At 39.2% G+C, this 25,747-nt stretch overlaps 4 protein-coding genes across 6 annotated transcripts; all 4 read left to right on the top strand.

Annotated features, from left to right (window-relative positions):
* Positions 1-1,843: 1,843 nt before the first annotated feature.
* Positions 1,844-9,460, top strand: LOC122031965 (eukaryotic translation initiation factor 3 subunit E-like). The gene is made up of 8 exons (XM_042591196.1): positions 1,844-2,155; positions 2,232-2,386; positions 2,566-2,793; positions 2,885-3,006; positions 4,275-4,494; positions 8,318-8,460; positions 8,775-8,918; positions 9,181-9,460. The coding sequence occupies exons 1-8, from the start codon at positions 1,948-1,950 to the stop codon at positions 9,281-9,283; spliced, it is 1,323 nt and encodes a 440-aa protein (XP_042447130.1). The 5' UTR covers positions 1,844-1,947; the 3' UTR covers positions 9,284-9,460.
* Positions 9,461-11,219: 1,759 nt separating this feature from the next.
* Positions 11,220-18,965, top strand: LOC122031097 (formin-like protein 8). Its single transcript, XM_042590168.1, has 4 exons — positions 11,220-12,666; positions 12,751-12,953; positions 14,915-15,156; positions 15,601-18,965. Exons 1-4 carry the CDS (start codon positions 11,327-11,329, stop codon positions 16,390-16,392), a joined length of 2,577 nt encoding a protein of 858 aa, XP_042446102.1. The 5' UTR covers positions 11,220-11,326; the 3' UTR covers positions 16,393-18,965.
* LOC122031098 (pentatricopeptide repeat-containing protein At1g25360-like) lies at positions 16,803-19,319 on the top strand. Its single transcript, XM_042590169.1, has one exon. It carries the CDS (start codon positions 16,803-16,805, stop codon positions 19,206-19,208), a length of 2,406 nt encoding a protein of 801 aa, XP_042446103.1. The 3' UTR covers positions 19,209-19,319.
* Positions 19,320-21,660: 2,341 nt separating this feature from the next.
* On the top strand, positions 21,661-25,512 carry LOC122031099 (BTB/POZ domain-containing protein NPY4-like). 3 transcript variants are annotated; one of them, XM_042590170.1, is made up of 5 exons: positions 21,661-21,795; positions 22,420-22,655; positions 23,072-23,141; positions 23,506-24,699; positions 24,819-25,512. In XM_042590170.1, exons 2-5 carry the CDS (start codon positions 22,594-22,596, stop codon positions 25,353-25,355), a joined length of 1,863 nt encoding a protein of 620 aa, XP_042446104.1. In that variant the 5' UTR covers positions 21,661-21,795; positions 22,420-22,593; the 3' UTR covers positions 25,356-25,512. The 3 variants fall into 3 exon arrangements, with proteins under 3 accessions (XP_042446104.1, XP_042446105.1, XP_042446106.1); XM_042590171.1 differs by lacking the exon at positions 21,661-21,795 and adding an exon at positions 21,798-21,981; XM_042590172.1 differs by lacking the exon at positions 21,661-21,795 and adding an exon at positions 22,066-22,270.
* The last annotated feature ends 235 nt before the right edge of the window (positions 25,513-25,747 follow it).

Consider the following 25,747-nt stretch of genomic DNA (forward strand, 5'->3'; position numbering starts at 1 on the left):
GTCAGGTAAGCTTTTCTGACAAGTCCATACTGAGGTATGGGCTGAGGACACGTATTCGCCTCGGTATGTGTGCGTGAGCCCCTTCACAGCTCTATATAAGGAGCCTCACACTTGGCCGGAGGTACGCATTCTCGAATATTGAGAGCCACTTCTTTGTTGTCCACTTGCCTGACTTGAGCGTCGGAGGGTCGTCGCCGGAAACCCCTTCCCGACCCGACTTCTTTGCAGGTTCGCCGGAGGTCCGTACGATCGGTTGTAGATCCACGTCAGCAGTTGGGAGAGCGCCACGTGCCCAGCGTCCGTTGATTCAGCGTTTGGACAGGATCAAATACAAAGAGAAAATAATAGAGAATGTGTGATGAGAGAAAATGAGGAGATAGAAAATATGTTAAGAGAGGAAATGTGATGATAGAATGAGGAGAGAGAAAGTATGATGAGAGAGAACAAGGAGAGATAGTGAAATGAAAGAAAAATTGAACAAATATACTAAGGGTATTTTCGTCCAAAACTTAATTTTTATTCCCATTCCATCAAAACTCGAGGGTGTGGGTTTCATCCATACCCAAGTTTTTTTATTTCATTCCAAAATCTTGATTCCATTTCCATCAACCAAACATAAAATTTAGGAATGAATCCATTCCCTCATTTAAGGGTGTCAATTCAGGTGGGTCGGGTTGAGTTTTTTTTTTTAACCCAACCTGAACCCGACCCGAACTCGAGTTCAACCCAAAACACCTAAACCCGAACCCGAACCCGATCAACCCGAACCCGACCCATATAACTAAAAAATCCGATTCAAAACGATTTTTTTTGGACTATTTTCCCTATAATTCTTTACTTTTATCTCAATACTCCATCATTATCATACAAATATGATATTAATATACATAAAAATATCTAAAATTTTAAAATAAAATTTGATTTAACCGGAAAAAACTTACAAAATCCTATATTTAAGTCAACTCGGGTCAACCCGACCCGACCCAAACCAAAAATTTTTAACTCTCTAACCCTCCAACCCGAACCCGATCCGAACCAGAAAATACCCAATCCAAAACTAATTTTTTTCAGATCGACTCAAATTAAATCGTCAGATTTAATTTATTTTTGCACCTCTACCTTCACTCCTAAATCTCTAAATCAAATGTCATCTTGAAATCGAGAAGAGTGGGTTCCCGTATTTAAAAAAAAAAAATCTATTTTTTAAACATATTCGTTCGTTCTTATTATTTTTTTAATTTTTAAGTAATTTTTATTCTGTCTTTCTGAAGAAGTCAGTGTGACTTCTCCACGAATTATACTGATTTTTATAATTTATTTTATATATTTTTTTGCTTCCTTTTAACTAAATTTAAAATATCTTCATAAATGTAAATATGTCATTGCTCAATTAACACGCATAATCATAAGAAAAATGTTTTTTATAAAAAATGTTTTTTTTTTTGTAATTTTTATATCGATTTAAAACATGTATTTCTTTTACATTTTCATATTTTAGAATAATATGTTTTGTAAATTATAAAAATCTCATTTTTTTAGTTGCTACACAGACTGCTTCTACGATGAACTGTTTTTTTACAAATTTTAAAAATCATTTTTTGCATACTCTTAATTTCTTTTGAATTGTTTTTTAGTGAAACAGAAAAAAAATCATCCAGAACCTCAACTATCATATACTTGATTTATTTCAGTATTGGGTGATAAAATATTTATACTTTTAGATTTATTTTGATGAGAAATGAAAAATTATTTAGCGAGTTGATTAGTTGAATTAAAAAGTATAATACTTTTTTTTTTTTTATAAAAACTGAAATAATATAATTTGCCTTTCATCGGCCCCGCAAACCCTAACCTATATCCCTGACAAGCTTCATATCTCCTATCGGCGGGCTCCCATATCTCTGTCGGCGTCTCCCATATCTCCGATCTGCAGAAACAAGCTAGGGCATGGCAAATCACGATCTAACTTCTCGTATCGCACCTCAACTCGATCGTCACCTTGTCTTCCCGCTCCTCGAGTTTTTGCAGGAGCGGGAGCTGTACCCGAACGATGAGATTCTCAAGGCCAAGATCCAGCTTCTCTCCCACACCAACATGGTCGACTACGCCATGGACATCCATAAGGCCCTTTACCATACAGAAGACGTTCCCCAAGGTCCTCTTTGCTTCCGTATGTTTATTCTCTTTTTTATTTTTTAGTTAATGTGGTGTGGAATTTGCGGGTTTTGCAGCCATGGTGGATAGGAGGGTGGAGGTCGTCTCTAGGTTGAAATCCCTTGAAGAATCCGCAGCGCCACTCATATCCTTTCTTCAAGATGCTAACTTGGTTCAAGAATTGAGGCCCGACAGACAGTATAATATCCAAATGCTTCACGACCGCTTTCAGGTTTGATATTTCAAATTCATTTATGCAAAGAGGGACGGTCTTCATCTAAACTACTTGCTGTTGATAAAGTTTGTATATAGGCTACTGCTGTAATTTGTAAAGTTTTAGGCAATGAGCGGCAAAAAGAGTTATTTTATGAGCAGTTGTTGATGACTTTTTTCGCGTTGCCCATTGAATAGATTGGCGCTGATCAGATTGAGGCTCTTTATCAGTATGCAAAGTTCCAATTTGAATGTGGTAACTATTCTGGCGCTGCGGATTATTTGTACCAATATCGTGCCCTGTGCACTAATAGTGAGAGAAGTTTGAGTGCGTTGTGGGGAAAACTTGCTGCCGAAATTTTAATGCAAAATTGGGATGTTGCTCTCGAGGAGCTCAATCGTCTCAAAGAGATAATTGATTCAAAGGTACTATTTGTTATTTAATCCATAGAGTTTGGTCTCAGAAGTGTTATCTTGCTCACTTTAATCCTTTCTGTTTTGTTTGCATACCGTGCAGAGTTTTTCTTCTCCTTTAAATCAGTTGCAGAACAGAATCTGGCTGATGCACTGGAGCCTTTTCATCTTCTTTAACCATGAAAATGGAAGAAATAGTATCATTGATTTATTCTTCCAGGACAGGTGTTCCTTTTGTCCTGCTAAACTTTCTTTTCTCCAATATTTTCTATCTATAATTTGTGTAATTAGCATTAATTCATCTTATTCATTTTTTTATTGATAGTTTGTTAGTCATTTTAATGACTTGTTATTTAGAAGTTTTTTTCCCTATCACAGAACAATTTTTCTCGTGGACAATGATATGCACTTCTATATACCCTTTACCATTGCCCCACTAGTTTATCAATCTTGTTACTCACTTGTGTTGGTTGTACTATATTACTCTTTATTTATCATTTGAATTTCAAAATGAACCTTCTTTTTACTCACTGGTTTTGTTCTTGTATTTTCACTTCTGCCTTGTTTGTACCACTAGTTAATTTTCTGATTGCTTGTATTTACCTGGTTTCATAAATGCTCATCAAAGAAACAAAAGGAAACTTAGAACCAGTGTAGATCATGCTTAGAAACAACTGGATGATAATAGAAAACCTATTTGATGACTATGGGCTTAGTTAGCGAGATGCCTGCAACTGTAACTCAGTATTGGCTCGCTTAACTATTGTTCTAATTAGCTGCACCAGAGTCTATTTTTTTAAGATGATAAGGATATGTTCAAGGGCAACAAATTGATTCTATATTTATGGGAGTTTATTAGAGTAGATGGTGCAAAGAATAGAGATAGACAAAAGGAAATGTTATCTCATGTAATAAAAATGATTTACACGATTGGAGTATTACTAGGCATATATTCTTTCATAGAACTTTGTGAAGTGATAGAATTTTTACGACTGACCCCCCAAAAGTTGCCATTGAAATGCTTGGTCGATTTGACTAAGATATGTATACTTTGGATATCTCTCCACAGTTTCCTTTCATATAATCTATTTTTTTTCCTTTGTGAGATTTCTGAAAAAATCTGTATAAGTGCTACATAGGCGGCTTGAAACTATATCATATTCATGTATCCGAAACAGCATTTCAATGTGCTACAAAGACCAGAAAAGAAACATTTCAAGAGTTAGAGAACATGGAATTGAAAGCTTATTCTTATGATAGGTTTTGTAATTGAAAACAGTAAATAGATAAAAACTCCTTTTTGGTTGACACGTTTCTACAAGGGATTTGGCAAACAATAGCACACCTTCATTGACAAAAGAGAGAACTTACTGAATTGCTCAATTTTAGAATGAAGAATTGTAACATGTAGTTAAAAGCATGAACTTGCTATAATATGAGATGAACAATCTTTATTTTTGAGCTACATATCGTTTTTTTTCCCATCTTGTTAGGTACTTGAATGCTATTCAAACAAATGCACATCACCTTCTCCGATATCTTGCTACCGCTGTCATCGTCAACAAAAGAAGGAGAAATATGCTGAAAGAGTTGGTCAAAGTTATCCAACAAGAGCAGCACTGTTACAAGGATCCCATAACAGAACTTTTAGAATCTTTATATGTTAATTATGACTTTGATGAAGCTCAGAAGAAACTTAAGGAGTGTGAGCAAGTAAGTTCCATCAAGTAATACAATTTATTTGGCCTTAGTAATTCTTATTGGAATATTTATCTTAATCTTGTTTCAGTATTGTAATATTAAGAAATTGCTTTGGAAATACTTTAAAAATGATCATCTTCACTTGCATTGAAAAAATAGTTATAAGATTATGCATTGGTATGATATGCTTTGAGCACATGATGAAGACTGAATTTGCTTAAAATGTCTGGTGGCTTAAACCACTTTGAGAAGACATTTTCTAACGTAGACTTATGTATGGTTGACTTGGAGGGAAATAGGAGGAAAGTAAATATATACAATCAGTGAGTTTGACAATTTTTTTTTCTCTTGAAAAGAAGAGTGGAGTAAATAGTTTAATTATATCCGAATTCTTTATTCCATTTCTTCCGGAATTGGGTTGAACTAGAGTGAAAGGGAAAGGTATATTGCTTCTTCCCTTTCAATTTTATCAAAGTAAAACCTTAGCGGAACTATATGTAAGGAAATTTAATTCTTTTATCCTTCGTTTTTCCCTCTTGCAAATTACTATCTCCAAGTTAAGTTGTGATGCAGCACAGGTTAATGAATTTGTTCATTCACGCATGAATTCTAGAAGAAATCTTCCACAAAATCCACAACTTTACTGTGACTGTCGCCTTGCTTGGCATTGATAACAAATCCAATGGACCTCGAGGCTGAATCAAGCAAACCACTTGGAATGGGCTGAAACTAGTGCTGCGATCCATTGCATGGTCGTGAGCAAATTTTGCCTGACACAACTTTTGATTCGGGCTCGTCACATGGTCTCCCACTAAGCAACGCAGTCTCCCACTAAGCAACGCAATAAATTGTCAAGCGACCGATTCACAATCTCCTTCTGACCATCTGTTTGAGGATAATAAGCACTACTAACATTTAATTGTGTATTAGCCATTCTCCACGAGCTGTGTTAAAAATGACTAAGGAAACGAGTGTCTCGATCTGAAACAATGGACGTCGGAAGGCCATGAAGACGGTAGACATCTCGAAAGAACAGTTGTGCCACAATAACAACATTAGTAGTCTTCTTGCATTAGTAGTCTTCTTGCAAGGAATAAAGTGAATCATTTTAGAGAATCTTTTAATGACAACAAAGATGGAATCACTACCTCGCTGGTACGTTACAAACCCAGCACAAAATACATGCTGATATCAATCCAAAGTCGAGAAGGAGCTGACAAAGGCATGTACGGTCCTGCATTCATGGACGTCCCCTTAGAGACTTGACAAATTTTGCACCGTTGCATATACTTCGACTTCTCGTCGTAGTGGAGGCCAAAAGTAGGAAGTATGAACCAACTGTAACATTCGGTCTCTACCAACATGCCCCTCACCCTGCAAATCCTTGATTAGCTACAAGCGGAGACTACTCTCTCTGTAATGCATAATTAATTACCCTTAAACACTTCCCAACTTGTACATCTTGTATCACATAAAAGTTAGGATCATGATTAATTGAGACACCTTCACTAACAGAATCAAGTGTGACCACCCCGACATGCAAGGTGGGTTGTTTATTTGGAGCAGTTCATCTATGTGGTTAGACATAAAGCAGGGGTTGCTAATCGGTTGGTAGATGCGTTGAGTTGCAAGATACTAATTGACGCAACGCAGGCTATTGAATCCATTGATTTACTCATGAATATCGGAAACAATCTTCTACAACCTTTTTATTTTAAGAGAAATACTAGGAAATAGAAAAAACTCGATGTTCCTATGGAGATGGCGGCTAGAAATAATATTTATCAAAACTGTCTCAAAACAACTAAATATACAACAATCAAGCCTTATCCCACTAGGTGAGGTTGAGTATATGGATTCTTTTACGCTATTGAGCTCTATCTCCAATTATATCATCATCTATATTTAAATAAATTTTATCTTGTTTTATTGTTGTTAATCATGTCTTTTTTGACCTTCTTCTTCCTCGTTTGATATGTATATTTGTCATAGTTTCACATCACCTAACTGGAGTATTTATTGGTTGTCTAATACATGCTCGTACCATCTTAAACATGTCTCTCGGAGTTTTCCCTTAATAAATGTAACTCCGATTTTCTCTCTAATGCTCTCATTTCTTTTTCTTTCCATTCTCCTATGTCCACACATTCACTTTAACATCGTCATCTCTGCAACTCGCGTCCTCTGCTCATGTGCTCGAGTCATAGCCCAACATTCAACTCCATATAACATAGCAAATCTAATTGTGGTTTTGTAGAACTTTCCTTTAAGTTTTAGAGGTACTTTATGGTCATATAAAATACCTGATGCTCTTCTCCATTTTAACTATCATGCTTGTATTCATTGTATATAAGACATCTCTCTCAATCCCTCCATCGTTTTGCAAAAATGATCTTAAATATTAAACCTCTTGGTTTCGAGCAACTCATCATTTTCTATCTTAACAATTGGTTCATTACGTCTAATATTGCTAAATTTAAATTCTATATATTCTGTCTTTATTCTATTAAGTCTAAATCCTTTCCCTTCTAGTATTTTTCGTCAAGATTCTAGTTTGACATTTACTCTTTTCCGTGCTTCATTTATTAAAACAATATCATCTGCAAACATGTATTACGGTTTTGGTATCTTGAATATGTGCAGTGAGTTCGTCCATAATTAGTGTAAAAAGATAGGGACTTAGAGCTAATTCGTGATATAACTCTATCTTTATTTGAAATGCTTCAGTTACTTCACTTAAAGTCTTTACTTTGGTCGTTATATTCTCATACATATCCTTAATTAGTTTAATATATATGTTACGCTAACACCTCTCTTTTTTAGAATTTTTCGTATAATTTCTCTTGAGTTTCTATCATATGTTTTTTCTAAGTCAATGAATACCATATGTAGGTCTTGTTTTTACTCCCGATATTTTTCAATTAATTATCTAAGAAGATGTGTAGCTTCTATTGTCGACCTTCTAGGCATGAATCTAAATTGATTTTCAGTCACTGTGGTCTCCTTTAATATTTTTTCTATTACTTTCTCCAAAGTTTCTTGTTATGATTCATTAGTTTAATATCCCTATATTTTGTATAATTTTGTATGTTTGTCCAACGACTTTTTCATTATGCATCCCAAGACCTTAACTTGCACAAGCCAAATATACCCTTGAATACCTAAACATAAAAAATTGCTAAAAATAGTAAAAAGGATGTTCGGAGCCTCCGAAAAAACTCTAAACAATGTTTTTTTATCCGAAAGTTTGCCAGTTATAGATTTCACCCGGTAACAAATCTAGATCTCTGAAAAATCTTTGATTAAAAAAAAAGAGCGTCTCTGATATCCAAATCAAAAGTTATAACCTTTAGAAATTTGCTCCGTCGTTCCCGTATAAAGTAGTTTGCAACTAAGATGGTTGTAAAAAAAAAAAAAAAAAAAAAAAAAAAAAAAAAAATAAGATGGTTGTATTGGTGGGAAGAGACCTGTTTTGTATGAAGATCTGCTTTAGTATATATATATAAAGCCTTCATGTTCCCTCTAAATTGTTTTAAGGTGATCGCTCACTTGTTTGAAGTGATAACTGATAAGAATCAAGCAACAACCAAATTTTATTGCTTCGACATGTAAATTCATTATACCATTATGACATTCATTGACATGCATTATTTAAAAGCTAATGAAACATTCTAAAAAATTCTTTCTATTTTAGGTTTTTTTACATCAGAGAAATATGAGACTTCTCTTTTTCTTTGATGTTATTTCCTGAAACATTTACTTGCTCTACTTGACTACTTGTATATTTTCATGCTGTCATTTGAAATGAGAATTTTTTTGTTCTTCTGTTACCTAGGTGATTTTGAATGATCCCTTCCTTGGCAAACGGGTCGGAGATTCCAACTTCGCTACTGTTCCATTGAGGGATGAATTCCTGGAAAATACCAGGCTCTTTATTTTTGAGACTTACTGCCGCATCCATCGATGCATTGATATCAGGTAGGCCCTATGCATCCCTAGATCTTGCAACATGTGTATCAGTAGCAAATGACCTTTTCTATGTCCCTTTTAGAAACTGGTGTGAAATTCTATTTTTCTGCTAATAGTGTTAAATTCATTATGTTGGCTGTCAAATATGACGTTAAGATGTCTAGTTTTGATAAAAAGTTAACTTCAAGATCAAACTGTTGCTGGGCTTTTATATATAAAAGTTTTCATTTTATTTTTAAATATTTTGTTTTGTCTTCTCGGATGTTTTTCACCTTAAATGACAATTTTTATTAAAGTGAATTGTTTTGACAACTGCTAAACAGTGTGCTTGCTGAAAAGTTGAACTTGAACATGACCTATGATGAATCTCTGGCTTGGATAACAAATCTCATTCGCAACTCGAAGCTTGAAGCCAAAATAGATGCTGCTTTGGGGACTGTCACCATGCCTGTTGTTCATCAAAATGTGTAAGTATACACTATGATGCATGAACGATTCTAGTTGTCCATAGCTATTTCTAGATTTCGACATTGAGATTAAGCATTTATCTGCTGCTAAGTGGTACTGCTTCTTACTCATTTCTGCTGGTCTCATACTTGATAGTTTTTCTGTCGATGATATTTAGTATGGTGTAATTTTTTGATGGTTAATAATCTTTTTTTTTTTTTTTTTTTATAGTTTTTCTTACGTTCTTTCAACTTTACATCTTCATGCTTATTATCTTTCCAGGCATGAACAGATAATAGAATCCATGAAGAATCTCAATACGCGGACTTACTTGTTGGCAAAGAACATCGTGGAACCTGCACAAGTTGCACAAGCTTCTCGTTAAGGGAGGCAGTTGGTAGGACCACTCTTGAGATCTTTGATTATTGCGAAGGCTTTTGTTGGTATACTAATGTTCTTCGGGACCTGATTTAGGCGTTTTTGTTGTAAGCTTGTTTTTTTTAAAAAATATATCTATCCCAAGTATCTTGAATGGCTAGTATTATTTTCATATTCCTTTTCACTTGTTTATCTTGATGTTTCGCATGTCTCGTCTTTTATTGGATGTCTCTAAAATAAAACGTGGGACATCAATTAATATAACTTTATATCTGTATAGTAAATGAATGCAGATAACACATGCAACGAACCAGTAGAATCTCGGGCAATCTGTGTGACTTGTTCCTAGGATTGTTAGACCATCCACACATCAATATAGTAAAAAAAAATTATTTTATTAAATTTAGATATTTATTTTTTATTTATTTTATTAAATTTAGATATTTATTTTTCATTACATGATACATCAATTTCTTTATAATTTATTATATATTTATTTTTTTATTATTAGATGGGAAAGAAATAGAGGATATTTTTTTATTATTAGATGGGAAAGAAATAGAGGAGAGAGAAATTTTTTATTATTAGAAGAAGTAGAGAGAAAATTTTTATTATTAGGAGGAAAGAGAAATAATATTTTAATATTTAGGGAATGTAATTTATTTTTTAAATTTAAAAAATTATTATTTATAAAATGTATATTTAGGGAATGAGTAGAGTATTTGATGTAGATATTTTTTTAATATAAAATATAAAATTTAAGATAAAAATTGAATTTAAGGTAAATAATGTGAATGCTCTTATACTTAATGAAATATCTCTTTTTCTTGTACTGACTAGGAAGATACGGCCTTTTTTTATATAATCGCCTGTGTTTAAAGAAAAATTATTTATGGAGTCATTTGTTTTTGCATAATTCCATCCGTAAAGTTTGTTATTTAATATTTTTTATCAAATGATTTCTGACTTTTATTGTGACGGTGGAATGTAGGGAATGACAATATGCTGATTAATGAACGTATTTCTCGATTGTCTACGTCATTTCTCTAAATATTTATTTAGCTATTAACTTAAACAAGGAAAATTATTTGTGGCTCAAGTCTTAACATAAAACGCGTTGATTAGTACTTTGTAAATTACTAGTGTTGATGCAGCTGCAACGTCGCTCGGGACTAAACGGGAATGATATTTGCAAGCAGCGGAGGTCAAATGTATTTTTTTTCTAATAATTTTGAATGACTAAGGCGAAATTTTCTCCGCCAGAACAGAAGCAGCCTGATTTCTAAAAAGACAAAACGGGCGTCCACACTCGCCCACACTGCGAGGAGGGATTTGTGGTGTGGCGGGGATCACGCGGTTCGCTAGCTTTCGCGTTGTTCTGATGCTTTGGAGAAAAAACAGGGAAGACGCCAACGCCAACGCCAACGCCAACGCCAACGCCCACCGACACCTTTCGCTGATGCCTTCCAATTCCCGTCGCTTTCGCATGACGATGCCACGCTTCCAGAGTTACACACCCCGTCGACGAACGTACAACATCGAGCAATATTTTATTTCCTCCAACTTATTTTTAGCTCATCGTGGCCGTACGATTCGGAGACCGACGGCCAGCCGGAAAGGAGGTGTCTGGCTCCGCTTTAAGCCGCGGGGCACGTGACACAGGGAAAGCAGATGCTTGACGTGTGATGTGGAATGAAACCTGACAGGGGCTTCGGCGGTGGGGCCGTCGTTATTTTTTACTTTGCTGTTCCGTCAATGGTTTGCTGCAGTGGATGCTGGTGCTTCGGGCACGGGGGATGTATTAGCCCACGTGTCTCGGTGCGAGACGGGAGATGGGACGAGGGCGGAATCGGTTTCACAAGCCGACGGATAAATGGCGGCCGTGCTGACGTCATTCACCCACCTTGTTCGACGGAGTCGAAGGGTAGAATAAACACACGAATACACACCGACTCGATCTCGCGTCTTTCTCTTGTCTTCCTTGTCGAAGCTTCGACTGTTTTCTCACGCTCGATGAACGAAACGGCGTTAGTTAAGCAACCGTAACGCTATGATGTGGCTTCTGCTGCCGCTGTCCCTCCTCTGTCTGACCGTCGGAGGAGAAGGCGAAGGCGGAGGCAGCCGGAGGGTCCTCCATCAGCCGCTGTACCCAATTCAGTGGACCCCTCCGCCGCCCCTTCAGGAGTTTTCGGATCCGGCGCCGGAAGGCTCTAATCCCTCTGTCCCGGGCGTCCTTTCCCCGCCTGCGACCACGGGTCAGGCCCACGCCTCTGCCGCCGCCTCAGCCTCTTCGACTTCCTCTTCTGCGTCCGAGACGGTCGTCGCCGTCGCTGTCCCCGTCTCCATAGCGGTCCTCGTAGTCATTCTCTTGACGGGGCTGTACTTATACCGACGGCGAAGGGCGGAGAGGCCGTCCGATTCCGGGAAGCTCATGGGCCGTTGTGATAGCAGTGGCCGGATGGAAAGCCGCGCAGCCTCTGCTGCTGTGCCGGCGCCGGATTTTCTCTACCTCGGCGCCGCGGACACGGCGTCGACGGGGGCCTCAAGTTGCGGGGGAAGCCAGGAACTTATTGGATCGCCGCTGGGGGTGGAGCCGGTTGTGGAGATGCATCCCCCGAGCCCCGAGCTCCAGCCGCTACCGCCGTTGAGCGCGATTGCTTCGAGGAAAAGTTTGGGGCGTGCTCCGACCGCATCCTCGGACGAGGATACTTTCTATACTCCGCAGAAGTCATTGGCATCCGCCATTAGCGAGACACCAAGCAGTCCAGTATCGCGGCGTAGCCTCCCTAGTATGAGTAGCGGAGGTAAGGAATTCTTGATGAGCTCGGTGGCGGAGGCTGCCCCTCGCTCACGGCGATCATCCCCTCGAATGCAATTCACCAATTACCCTAATTCCGAAGTGAAACAGATGATCCTGCCATTGAATCGGCAACCTCCAGCACCGCCTCCGCCACCGCCGCCACCTCCTCGACCACCTCCACGATTGTACAATGCCACCAGGAATCCACCGCCTCCACCCCCGCCCCCGGCCCCGCCGCAGCCTCCACCCCCGGCCCCGCCGCAGCCTCCGCCCCCGGCCCCGCCGCTGCCTTCATCCATTTCTGACGCGTTTACCAAAAACGATGAATCAATCAAAGCTCCTATTGCACCATTCTCGAGGCGTCGGCTACTGCATCCCCTTCCCCCCGAAGCTACACGTATTAACATACCGCTCCTTCCTACGAAGCTTGGTAATCGAGTCGCTGCCAGTTCTTCGCATCAGAATGACGAGGTGGGAGAACGTTTGGATGGTGATACGAAGCCTAGATTAAAGCCCCTTCACTGGGACAAAGTTAAAGCAAGTTCCGATCGAGCAATGGTTTGGGACCAGTTGAAATCGAGCTCATTTCAGTAAGATTTGATCAAAGATGCAGTCTTACAAAGTTTCAAAAGCCATCAATGGTGATAATTATATTACTTTGTTCATTTTGGCAGATTGAATGAGGATGCAATGGAAACTCTTTTCATCAACAATTCCACAAGTTCTATTTCTCATAATGATTCGAGAAGAAGACAGGATGCGCTCTCCTTCAAGCATGAAAACAGAGTGTTGGATCCAAAGAAATCACAGAATATTGCAATCCTCCTGAGGGCATTGAATGTAACAAGAGAAGAGATCTGCGAAGCACTTTTAGATGGTAAGCAGATTATTTCCTTGCATCAGTTTGCTTGAGCTAATTTGCTGCTTCTCATAAAATATGTTGATATAGCTTGCATCATACTCAAAGTCAAATTGGAATTAATTTTGAATTTTCTTTTGTTGACTCCTCTTAATGATTGAACATTCTTAGTTTCAAGGTAGTTGGGTAGTAACTCTCATATTAAAATGACCCGATAATTATTTAATTGGATTCTATGAGCCTTTGTGTAATTGAAAAACAATTTGGGGCTTCTTCTGTGTATATAAAACTGTATCTGCCATCTAACTTTTCAGGAGATAAAAAGCTAAGATGTCTTTTTCCAATCTTTATTAGTTGTCTTTGGTCTCAATTATTGTCTGTGTTTATTTTACAATTACAAGCATCTGCCGAGTTAAATGTGATTTTGTTGGTTTCTGTTCTAAAATGGATAGAAATACTAAAAGGTAAAAGGTTGCATGAGAAAATACAAAGAGTGGCAAAGATATACTAGTCTAGAGAAGAAAATGGATAGAGATACCTAAGAGGAAAAGGTTACAAGGGGTCTTGCCATATAAATTCACTTTTTTTTAGATGTTTTACAAGGGGCATTGGTGAATTCATCACAATGCCAACAAGAATAAGATTTTTCTGCATACATATACTCCTGTCAATGTTTATCATCCTCTTGTGCTTCTACCATCAGTGACTCTAAAAGGTTGCTGATTGGCTAAAATAGGATTTATTTGAAGATTGTTAAAACTAGCGCTATTAGGAAAAAGACTAGTTTATATAATGGACCACCCCACTACTAATGGACGTGGAGCATCCTATCTTCAACAAAAAATATCCACCAAGGCACCAACTCGTATTTGAATTAGGCTGTCTATCTAAGTTTTTGTCTCTGTATGTCCTCTTGGAAAAGACCATATAGAGTCTGAAGGTTACAACTTGCTTACTGTTAAAACTGGTGGAAAATAAACACATGTTTTTGGCTTTGCCTAAACATTTAATTTGTGATTTGACTTGAGTATTGGTAGTTAACTTAAAGAGAAACGAAAAAGACAAGCATACCCAATTAGTTTAATCGAAACTAGTTTTATCTTGAATATCTAATACTATCAAAGCAAAATAAATTAATTACTGTGCATCTTCAAACAATTTTCTTTTGTGTCCCAACCAAAGCAAACTATATTCTTTTCTCTACCAATAACAAGCATAACACTTTATATTAGAAAAATCAAAGAGACTAAACAAAGTGAGTAACAAGGCTCTGCCTTAGGTCAGTTGCACAAACATAAAGAATTTCAGAAGATATATGACCATTGGTAATCCAAAGGGACAAGTTTGACTTGATAATCTTGGGCCCCTTAGCTGAAATGTCACCAACCAAGTTTCTTTGCCAATAAGTAATTCCTGATCACTCTCTCGTACATTATACGTCTTGAAAGGTATACTTGATTCAGAATGATGCATCGGAAGATGACTGTTAGCATCCATTTCCAAAATGAAGATAGTTTCCTTCATAGCCTATGCGAGAGCTTCAAGAGAAGCATATTGTATAGTAGAACAGGCTCAAAACTATCATGGTGTCAATTAACTTGGAGAGAAGATACTTAAAAATGACTATATTTTCTGTAATTCCTAGTTTCTCTCCTCCCATTTCTCTGTAAATAAACATACCCCAAGTATCACAGTTCAAAAGGATAATAAGAAAACAAGAAACAAAAATATGTTCATCAACTGCCGCCCTGTTTGTTTAGTTGTTTTGGTGTTGCAAAAGCTATCTTTGATGGTTACACTAGTCATTAGATGCCATAATCAATTATGTTTGTTCAAAGCATCAACCCTTATGCCTCAGGATTGATGCAGATTGACCTGTTTAATCTAGTAGGATTATCTGATGATTATAACTATTGTGATGTAAGTTTTATATAGTTTCCAACTTGAACTTTATTAAACAATAACATTTTCTGCAACAGGTAATGCTGGATGTTTGGGAACTGAGCTTTTGGAAACTTTGGTCAAAATGGCTCCCACAAAGGAGGAAGAACTGAAACTACGAGACTACCCAGGTGACCTACAAAAGTTAGGTTTAGCTGAGCGCTTTCTTAAAGCAGTCTTGGATGTCCCATTTGCCTTCAAAAGAGTTGATGCGATGCTATATAGAGCCAATTTTGATACAGAAGTCAAATTTCTATTGAAATCTTTTCAAACTTTGGAGGTAATTATTGCAATCATGCTTCACCATTTTTGCAACTAAAAGCCAAGATATTGTTGGATTTCTTTTGCTAATATTCTTGCTTTAGTGAACAATAAAGTTGTTCATGGAAAAACTCATGTAATTTTTTTTTACAACCTGCAAATTCTTATATTTTTTCTAACGTCATCACTTATTTCTCATTTTACAAATAATTAGGCTTAACTTACTAAATTGGAATTTGGATGGTTATCATATCAGAGTGCAGCATTACATCACTTCACTTCTTTCTTAGTTTCATTTTTCAGTATTTCTGTTTAGTTATGAATAACTGTGAGTCAGTCACCCATAAAATAATCTTGTTGAGATGTTCTAAAGACTGTCAAACACAAATCAATAAACACCGAATGTCAATATTTTTACAGCATTAATTATCTCTTCTCTTGTAAATCCTTGAACATTTTACAGGCAGCATGCGAAGATCTAAGAAGCAGCAGACAGTTTCTTAAGCTCCTAGAAGCTGTTCTTAGGACTGGGAACAGGATGAATGTGGGAACCAACCGTGGTGAAGCTAAAGCATTCAAGCTTGACACACTTCTCAAACTAGCAGATGTGAAAGGGACAGATGGGAAAACCACACTTCTCCACTTTGTCGTTCAAGAAATCATCCGGTCTGAAGGATCAGGCACTGAGCCAACAACAGAAAATCAATCTAACAACCTAGGAGAAGAACAATTCAGGAAACAAGGCTTAAAAGTTGTAGCTGGGCTAAGCAAAGAGCTTGGAAATGTCAGACGGGCAGCTGGAATGGACTCGGATGTGCTGAGTGGATATGTCTTAAAGCTAGAAGCTGGCCTTGAGAAGATAAAGTCGGTCATACAGCTAGAGAAGTCATGCACACAAGGGATGAAGTTTTTTGAGATGATGAAGATATTTCTTGTAGAGGCTGAAAAGGAGATCGATCGTGTTAAAGTCAAGGAGAAGACGGTGATGAACTCGGTAAAGGAGACTACGGAGTACTTTCACGGCGATGCTGCAAAGGAGGAAGCCCACCCTCTTAGAATCTTCATGGTGGTGAGAGACTTCCTATCGGTCCTAGATAACGTCTGCAAGGAAGTGGGCAATTTGCACGAGAGGACAGTGATGGGATCTGCCAGCTCCTTCCTAATATCTGGCAGTTCTTCTCATCCGGTCTTTCAAAGGTCTGAATGGCGACGAGATGCCAACTCGGATAACGATAGTTCATCGTCATATAACTGATCAGAGATGGTCTCACTTGTATGCATGCTTCAGCCTACTCTATGTGAAGATGATCAGGGGATTGAGAATACGACCAAGTAAAACGACTCCGTGGTATATTGGCAGGGTCAGTTAATGTACAAGAGGAATAAACAAGACCTTAGAGGAAAGCACAATCATACATACGGTGTTTCATACAGTTCGAAGATAGAGATTAGCGTTCGGTCTCCTCCTGTTGTAAATTATCAGACAGGCATAGATATTTATATTCTTTTTAAATTATTCAAATTTTGTGTAGTTTTCTGCAAAAGACTTTTTACGGAGGGTTCTTTTTATCCGTCCGATCTAGTGGGATCGTTTTAATTCCTACCGTTTAAATTTAAAGCCTTGGGAGGAATCCCGACGAAGGGTCGCCTCGCCGACGCGAGTGGATGAGAGAACATGTCTCCTCTCCGTCCCTCGATCTCCCCAGCGTCGCCCACCGCTACGCCACCCTCCTCGAACGCCTGGCTGCCGCTTCCGGACGGGCTACTCTGCTCCGTCGCCTCCGCGCCGTGCACGCTCACTTCCTCGCCTCTGGATTTAGACCCCGAGCGCACATCCTCAACCGCCTCATCGACCTCTACTCCAAGTTCGGCGACCTTCCCTCCGCCCGCCGCCTCTTCGACGCCACCTCCTCCCGAAGAAGCGATTCTATCGCCGCCACCTCCCTCATCACCGCCTACTCGGCCGATGGAAGCCACGACGCCGCCCGCCAGATTTTCGAGAGCACACCGTTGGCCTCTCGCGACACTGTCTTCTATAACGCGATGATCACCGGATACTCTCGCGCCTCCGACGGCCACGCGGCTATTTCTGTCTACCGTCGTATGATGACCGATGGCGTCCCCTGCGACAGCTATACATTCACGAGCGTTCTCAGTGCTGCAGCGGCTGTACTTCCTCTTGAGCTCACACAGTGCCGACAGATCCATTGCGCCGTGGAGAAGTCAGGAACTGGAATAGCAATCTCCGTATCGAACGCTCTCATCGCGCTGTATACCAAGTGCGAGGCTGCGGAGGCTGCAGCGTACGCTCGGAAAGTGTTCGATCTAATGCTTGGCAGGGATGAGCTGTCATGGACCTCGATGGTGGTTGGCTATGTTAGGAGAGGTGACATCATGGAGGCTCGTCGGGTCTTTGATGCAATGGAGCAAAGATTTGATGTGGTATGGAATGCGATGATTTCAGGGTATGTCCATCACGGGCTTTTTGCTGAAGCCCTTGAGATGTTTAGGAACATGCACTTGATAGGCATCCCTATGGATGAATTTTCTTACACTAGCGTCCTCAGTGCTTGTACAAATGCAGGCCTCTTCGGGCACGGCAAGGCTGTTCATGCCCACATCATCCGTTCAGGGCCAGATTTTGATCCAGAATCTGCATTGCCTGTTGAGAATATGTTAGTCACTCTCTATTCAAAAGATGGAAAAGTCAATGTCGCAAAAAGGATCTTCAATGACATTCGGAAAAAGGACATTGTTTCCTGGAATGCCATGTTGTCAGGGTATCTGAACAATGGGTGCGTTCGTGATGCGGTTTATATGTTCAAGGAAATGCCACAGAAGAATCAATTGACGTGGATGGTCATGATCTCGGGCTACTTGCATAATGGTCTTGCAGAGGAATGTTTAAAACTTTTCAGTCATATGATGGACAAGTGTGTCAAACCGTGCGACTATACTTTTGCAGGAGCTATTGCTGCTTGTGGCAATTTAGGGGCACTTGAGCATGGAAGGCAGCTCCATGCTCAGCTGATCCAATATGGCTACGAGTCGGGCAACTCAGCAGGAAATGCATTGTTGACAATGTATGCAAAATGTGGTTCGATGGAGGCAGCACATCTAGCATTTCTTTTGATGCCGAATGTTGATTTTGTGTCTTGGAATGCAATGATAGCAGCTCTTGGTCAACATGGGTATGGAAGAGAAGCAATTGATCTCTTTGACCGGATGATTGACGATGGCATGATGCCAGACCGGATATCTTTTCTCACAGTCCTGTCAGCCTGCAGCCATTCAGGTTTAGTCGAGGAAGGATTCCGATATTTTGAATCCATGGAACGCCAATATGGTATTAGCCCAGGGGAAGATCATTATGCCAGATTGATCGATTTGCTTGGTCGAGCTGGTCGAATTTCTGAAGCTTGGAATGCCATCCAAACAATGCCTTCGGCACCTGGTCCAGCTATTTGGGAGGCTGTTCTCTCTGGGTGCCGTATTCATGGTGATATGTCTCTTGGGATACATGCTGCAGAGCAGCTTTTGAAGGTGATTCCGCAACAGGATGGGACATATGTCCTCTTGTCTCATATCTACGCAGCTGTCGGCCAGTGGGCCGAAGTGGCTAAAGTAAGAAAACTGATGAAGGATAGAGGAGTAAAAAAGGAACCTGGATGCAGCTGGATTGAAGTTGCCAATAAGGTTCATGTGTTCCTTGTGAATGATACAACACATCCTGATGGACAACATGTTTACAAGTTCCTTGAGATTCTAAGTGTCAAGATGCGAAAACTGGGTTACGTGCCAGATACCAAGTTTGTGTTGCATGACGTTGAGACTGAGCAAAAAGAGTATGTCTTGTCTACCCATAGTGAGAAATTGGCCGTTGCATATGGCCTTCTAAAGTTACCAACTGAAGCTCCAGTAAGAGTTCTTAAGAATCTAAGAATCTGTGGAGATTGCCATTCTGCAATCATGTTCATGTCAATCGCAGTTGGTAGAGAGATTGTTGTCAGAGATGGTAAGCGGTTTCATCATTTCAAGGATGGTCAGTGTTCTTGTGGGAATTATTGGTGATGTTTGCATCTCATCCAGACCCTGACTCTTATTATGCCATTGCTGCTTTGCATCCAATGGAGTTTTTTCTTGGCTAATCAAGTTCAATTTATTTTAACCCCTCGAAGAGCCTAAATCTGGCATAGCATGGATTTAGATTTTGGACTTGTATATTTTGGACGAGGCCAAGGTCTATCCATGAATTAAAAGAGTTTGAAATATAAGAATTATTGTACATGCGAAAACAAGGTCGCATGGATTGACCTTCCCTAGACCTTCCATCATGTTACAACAAGAAGTAAAAGGACTAGCCACAAGCCACAGGATAGCACTTGCAAGCGAACATGACGCCTAGAACTTGAAGTCTTCAGCACATTGCTCTCTAGCATCACCATTTCATTCAGTGTATTGGTCTTCTGCTGTTCTGCATTGGTTTAGCATTCAATTAGCTTGGTGCTTAAAATACTTGGCAGGCCATCAACAGGCGTGGTGCCTTTCGTGTTGGTGGTCTAGGATTTCACAAACTTATTGCTCAAAAATGAAGTGCTCTCTTTTCAAGTATCAGTTGCCGTCTTGAAATTGTGGAAACGTACTGACGAACTATAAATCTCGGCGTTTGTTTTTGTTCCAGCTGACAACTTCAGATTAAATATTTTAGATTAGTGGTTGAATATGATAAATTAATAGATTTTTTTTTTTTACTGACAGTCATCTCGCCGAAGGCAACCTCGACTCTGCTTCACTTTGTCTTGGTTCATAGAACCTCCATTGACAGCGAAGTTATGTTGATGTTGCGGCATTCACTCCCTCTGGCACTGCTAAACTTTCTGCCTTGTTCTTGTTGGAGCTTCTGTCCAATATTCCCTCAAGTAAGCTCCTCAATTCACTATCTTTGTTTTTTTCTCCAAACTGATCTAAGCCATGGATAAATATTTAACCATTTAGATAAATATTCTGTTGCGATAAATAACTAGCAATCATGTTCCTGGTCTTGGCCAAGGACCTTACACTGTTCCGAATTCTGATACCTGCACGCACACTTTTTTAATAATAATAATAATAATAATAATAATAATAATAATAATAATTGGAATTCTCTACAAGCATCTAAGTTTGTGAACATCAAAGCATTTAAACCTTCACTTTGTTGCTTTTTTGGCCCTGACACCACACAATCCTCAAGCCAGCAGTTGTGGATTGGCCCAACCACACTCAAAGCACCAAATCTTGTGCCCTGTAACGGACAGACGAAAAAGAAAGAAAAATATAATACTCAAAGAGAAGTGATTAAGCCAAGCTTGACGTTTAACAAGAGGAAATCACTAGATTTAAGGCAGTATTATAAAGGCAGAAAGTAAATAAAGACTTAAATGTAATGTACTCTTTCGTGTTCTAGTCTAAGCACAACAGCAGGATACTCTTTCAAAGTTTGGCAACAAGGACCTTAGAACAGGCACTTCAAGATTCCCTATATTCTTTACGACAATTTTGTCAACTAGATGAATTCTCTAGTATCCAGCCTAGATGAAAAAATGTTTGTCAACAAAGCAAGGGAATCGCACTGAGTTGGCTTTTACTTCCAGAGGGGAAAAATATTCTTGTCCAACCTTCACGCATCACCAGTTCACAAGCTCACAAGGACCTGCTATCTCTAATTAGGCCCACAAAACGAACTTTATATTCAATTTTTTCAAAATACGTAAATCGTCTCAGGTTCTTGATAAAGTTTCTTAAAGTACGATGAGAGCAGGCCCAATGGAGTGGAGGGTAGGCATGATGATGTATTGCTCTTGTATTGTGATCAAATTACAGCTTTCTTCGCTTCTCTGATGCAGTGCATCTGAAAGTACTAATAAGCAATCTACTTCTCCGTTGACTGGTTCTACCGAATCGATTCCTCAAATGCAATGGGCCACATGCTGCCATCATTTTTTTTCCTCACGAGAAAGAAAGCCACCTAACTTGGGATGCTCCATCATCATCACAAGAACAGAACAGGAGCATCCAAGGAAAAAAACATGCAAGAATAATATATTTGAACATATATAAAATTCAGGAACTTTTTGATAAATCAGTCAAAGAGACGTTGGAGAATCTATAAACTAAATACTAGATGTTTTGTGAGATTAACCAAATTTAATTGTAGCAAAGCAAGGATTGCATCGGTTATCGGAGAATATTCAGCAGCCAAAGGGCAGAAACGGCAAAGCAGTGTCATGAAGAGGAGAGAGAAGGTGAAGATCTAAAAGATGCCATTAAATTGCAATAAAAAGCAGAGAAAGGGAAAAGAGAAGCAGAAGCAGTGTTTGTGATCATATCGATTGTCTATTCTAATGATAGAGCAGCTGAAAGGGCAATAGGGATTCAGAGCTCTTCATCTTTGGTTTGTCCAGTTCCATCCGAGTTGAAAGCTACCTGCTTTTCCTTGTTTCCGAGTACTCTGCATGAAGCTGGTGGTGTAGGGTTGGTGGGTGCGTGGGTTGAGCGAGAGAGCCTGACAAGAGTGCAGGGGTGTGGGCATGGAAGGGGGCATATTGTGGGCTTCCAGCTGCTTGGGGCTTCGAGTTTGAAGACACCTGGAAAAGGGTCCAAGCCAAGTTTCGTCAAGGTGGGTTACTCTTTCCCATCACCTTTTTTTCTTCTTTCTATACCTGTGATGGTCTAGCTGCTGTTGCTTCTCTTGCTCTTGGGCTTTAGCCTTCACTTTGCTTGATCTGGTCGGCTCTGTTTTCTTGTGCTCTGAGGCGAGTTGTTGTTTACTTCCCAGCAACGTTTGCCATTCTTGTCAATGCAGGTTATGTTTCCCCCCGTTTATGCTCCCTTTTTCGTGTGTTTCACTATTTTCATCTTTCTTCAGTGTTCCTCAACAAACTTTTATTTTTCTCCTTTTCTTTCCTCCTTCCATTATAGTCTTGTTCTTTCAACGTTTGTGATCTGTACTTCTCCATGGCTCTTGCAACTCCATTTTTTTTTTTTCTTTTTGAGCCGTCAATACCGAGTTCAACTTTTAAAACTTCAAGCGTATACACAGTCACATGCAGCCTTGGCTTTCATGCGACTGCTCCATGTGATTTTCATGTGAGGTCTCTTTTCTAACTTGACGAGATTCATTTACCTCAGCAATTGCCATTGCATCCTTTAACTCCTCCATGGCATTAAAAAGCATTCAGAGATGCTCACTGTCTGTGGTTCCATTCTCCTAACATAAATGATGATATTTTTGCTGTTTCAGGTGACTTGAGGAATTTGGGTTCAGATCTGTGCTTGAGGGTGTTACCCTGTTCCTTTAACTGTAAACTAGTTTTGAGAGTGGGGTTCTGTCTCCGCTTCACCAAGTTGCTCCAGAAAAAGATTCCACGGTCGTTGTGAAACTAAAAATTGAAGGTGCAATCTTTTTGGTTCCACAATGAAGTTTATGAAGCTTGGATCCAAACCTGATTTTTTCCAGAGTGAAGGAAAGGATGTCAGGTGACTTGCTACTTTACTACATGATGCTTGTGTTTTATTTATTTGGCCATCCATGATTGTTTGGAGATCTAATGGAGTTGCTTGTGAATGAACTGTATGATAGAGCTATGCGAAAAGTAGCCATGTTGATGTCTCCCATGTTACTTCAAAATCAAAGCTGTTTGTTATAAAATCATTATTAAAAGTGTCTTTGAGTTGCATCTAGTATCTGCAAGATGTTTCATGGAACAAGCGAACCACTGGGTGAATGGAGTAGTATGTTTTTGTTGCAACTCGGTCATTATCTAAGTCACAATAGTTAGTTCAATCTATTATTTAGCTTTTTTTTCCTCCTATTTGAAAATTTTCTTATGAGTTTTCTTAATCACCTTATGTCATTCTGTTCCTATATTAAGATGGTCTACCCCTCTTTGCAGGTCAGTGGCAACTGACTTACCAGCTGACATTATTATTCATGTTGGAAATATCAAATTTCATTTACACAAGGTAAGTTGTATGGGTTAATCTTTCTTATGCTTCATTCCTTCTAGCTTTGAGCATTGAATCTGAGAAGTTTGAATAAGGCATAAACAAGGTTTTAGGCGATGGAAGCTGAGAACATTAAATTTAACATAGGTTACATTATAATTCAGAGCAATTTTATGATTGTTGCAAACATATGGGTAACTTAGGATAATGTAGATGATTGTGTATGCTTATATGATAAACAAAGATCGTATACAAATATGGAAAACTGTGATTTCAGTTTGATGATAGGGATAAGAATTGGTGTACGATAGAACTTGGTATATTCCTCCTGAGCCACTCTTCTGTACTATTCTGCTTATCTAATTCCTTGTCTTTGCGTTAGTTTCCCCTGTTGTCCAAGAGCCAACTTATGCAGAAACTGATCGCGTCCGCACATGGTGAAAAAAGTGATGAGGTTTCCATTTCCGATATCCCTGGAGGTGCTGCAGCATTTGAAATCTGTGCGAAGTTTTGCTATGGTATTACTGTGACACTCAATGCCCACAATGTAGCTGTTGCACTTTGTGCTGCTGAGTACTTAGAAATGAATGAGACAGTTGAGAAAGGGAACCTTATTTATAAGATCGGTGTGTTCCTAAGAACAAGCATTTTACGTGGCTGGAAAGACTCCATCATAGTTCTTCAGACTACAAGATTTCTTCTGCCTTGGTTAGAGGACTTGCAATTGATTAGCGATTGCATAGACTCTATAGCATCCAAGGCCTCAATTGATCCTTCAGAAGTAGAATGGTCATATACGTACAATAGGCGAAAGCTTCCATTTGAAAATGGTCACGATCCTCATTTGAATGGAGTTAGAAAAGAATATTCAGTGCCCAATGACTGGTGGGTTGAAGACTTGTGCGAGCTTCAGATTGACTTCTTTAAAAAAGTTATATTGACCATTAAAACTAAGGCAAAAGTTGATGCTGAATTGATTGGAGAAGCATTGAAATCATATACATACAGAAAGCTCTCAAGTTTGGGCAAAGGATTTGCAAATAATGGAAATGGAGGTGATGCAGCAAAGAACAGATCATTGCTGGAGACAATCATTTCATTATTGCCCTCAAATAAGGGCTGTGTCTCCTGCAGTTTTCTACTTAAGTTACTGAGAGCTGGTAGATTACTAGATTGTAGCGAAACTAGCATGAACGAACTTGTGAAGCGGATAGGAAGACAATTAGAAGATGCCACGGTGCCTGATTTACTGATTCCTTCTACCTCAGGCGAGGATACCATGTATGACATCGACATGGTTCTCAATATAGTGGAAGAATTCATGATGCAGGAAAACTGTGCCGCCCAACCCAGTCCAGCAGCAACAAGCAGAAAGATTCATGAGTTAAGTAGACCAGCTTTGACCCCAGCCAGTGCAAAGGTCACCGTAGCTAAGCTAGTTGATGGATATCTTGCTGAGGTTGTGAAAGATCATAACCTACCACTTTCCAAGTTTATTGATCTTGTTGAAATAGTACCAAGTGATTCAAGACCCACTCATGATGAGCTTTATCTTGCCATTGATACTTTCCTCAAGGTAACTTAACATAACTCTATGAAGATAATATAAAAGGTCTCTCTCTTGAACAAATTATAAGAATGCTTTGATTCTATAAAAGTTCCTCATTGCATTGATATTCTTAATGTCATAAATAGGAACATCCAGCCCTTAGCAAGAATGAGAAGAAAAGGCTATGTGCATTGATAGACTGTAAGAAGCTTTCAGCGGATGCATGCGCACATTCTGTACAGAATGAACGACTACCATTGCGAATGGTTGTGCAGGTCTTGTACTTTCAGCAGATGAGAGCGTTGGCTGCTACCTCTACCCAAGCTGAAAGCGGCGCATCGTATGGTAGCTCAAGGTCAGTCATCACAACCAACACCGAGGACGAATGTGCTGATGGCCTAGTTGATGATGACCCAAAAGCCATAAAGCTCCATGTTGGGGGGAAGGTCAACGAACATGATTGGAGCAGCGGTAGTGACAACAAAAACACAAACATTTGTGCCAAGAGCAGCAACAGTAAGGTGAAAGGCATAGTGATGCCAAAGAAGATGCTCGGGAAGCTATTATCAAGCAACCGACGGAGTAGTGAGAATAGTAGCTTGTCCGATACATCAGGAAGTCCAAGCTCCAATCGAGAGGAGCCTAAGTTGACCCCTTATAGGAGTATAAGATACGAAGTTTAGTAGCTTCCAGGAAGCAATTATGATACTGTCTTGTTCTAGTGAAAACGCAGTTTGCTTGCAGCTAAATTGTGTGCCACTAGCTAAATTGAAATAGTTGATGCACTAAACATGTATGGAATTTACTAATCAAAGACTATTTGGCTCCTTTCACTGGGCATAGAAAGTGACTCATGATTCTCCAGTTTTACTCACTATGAACTACTGTCATCCGAGTAATGCAGCTACAAAGGTTTGGATAACAAATATTATATACAGCTGCTTATATAGGAAAATAGAGTTGAACAATGTGTTGGATATTTTAAATAAATGAAAAGATAGGAAGGAAAATTCACGATTTGAAGGAAAAGTCGTGACTTTTGATTATTTCAATATCATGATGTGCTTGATTGTCT

Source organism: Zingiber officinale, chromosome 11A (assembly GCF_018446385.1).
Source record: "Zingiber officinale cultivar Zhangliang chromosome 11A, Zo_v1.1, whole genome shotgun sequence".
Lineage (NCBI taxonomy): Eukaryota > Viridiplantae > Streptophyta > Magnoliopsida > Zingiberales > Zingiberaceae > Zingiber > Zingiber officinale.

What these genes read in the sequence shown, in the direction of transcription:
- LOC122031965 (XM_042591196.1), top strand. Translation starts at nt 1,948, where the DNA reads ATGGCAAATCACGATCTAACTTCTCGTATCGCACCTCAACTCGATCGT. An exon ending in GATTTATTCTTCCAGGACAG is followed by an intron (nt 3,007 to 4,274) that starts GTGTTCCTTTTG and finishes CCATCTTGTTAG; the next exon opens with GTACTTGAATGCTATTCAAA. An exon ending in AACTTAAGGAGTGTGAGCAA is followed by an intron (nt 4,495 to 8,317) that starts GTAAGTTCCATC and finishes TCTGTTACCTAG; the next exon opens with GTGATTTTGAATGATCCCTT.
- LOC122031097 (XM_042590168.1), top strand. Translation starts at nt 11,327, where the DNA reads ATGATGTGGCTTCTGCTGCCGCTGTCCCTCCTCTGTCTGACCGTCGGA. An exon ending in TTGAAATCGAGCTCATTTCA is followed by an intron (nt 12,667 to 12,750) that starts GTAAGATTTGAT and finishes TCATTTTGGCAG; the next exon opens with ATTGAATGAGGATGCAATGG. An exon ending in AATCTTTTCAAACTTTGGAG is followed by an intron (nt 15,157 to 15,600) that starts GTAATTATTGCA and finishes AACATTTTACAG; the next exon opens with GCAGCATGCGAAGATCTAAG.
- LOC122031098 (XM_042590169.1), top strand. Translation starts at nt 16,803, where the DNA reads ATGAGAGAACATGTCTCCTCTCCGTCCCTCGATCTCCCCAGCGTCGCC.
- LOC122031099 (XM_042590170.1), top strand. Translation starts at nt 22,594, where the DNA reads ATGAAGTTTATGAAGCTTGGATCCAAACCTGATTTTTTCCAGAGTGAA. An exon ending in TCAAATTTCATTTACACAAG is followed by an intron (nt 23,142 to 23,505) that starts GTAAGTTGTATG and finishes TCTTTGCGTTAG; the next exon opens with TTTCCCCTGTTGTCCAAGAG. An exon ending in CCATTGATACTTTCCTCAAG is followed by an intron (nt 24,700 to 24,818) that starts GTAACTTAACAT and finishes TGTCATAAATAG; the next exon opens with GAACATCCAGCCCTTAGCAA.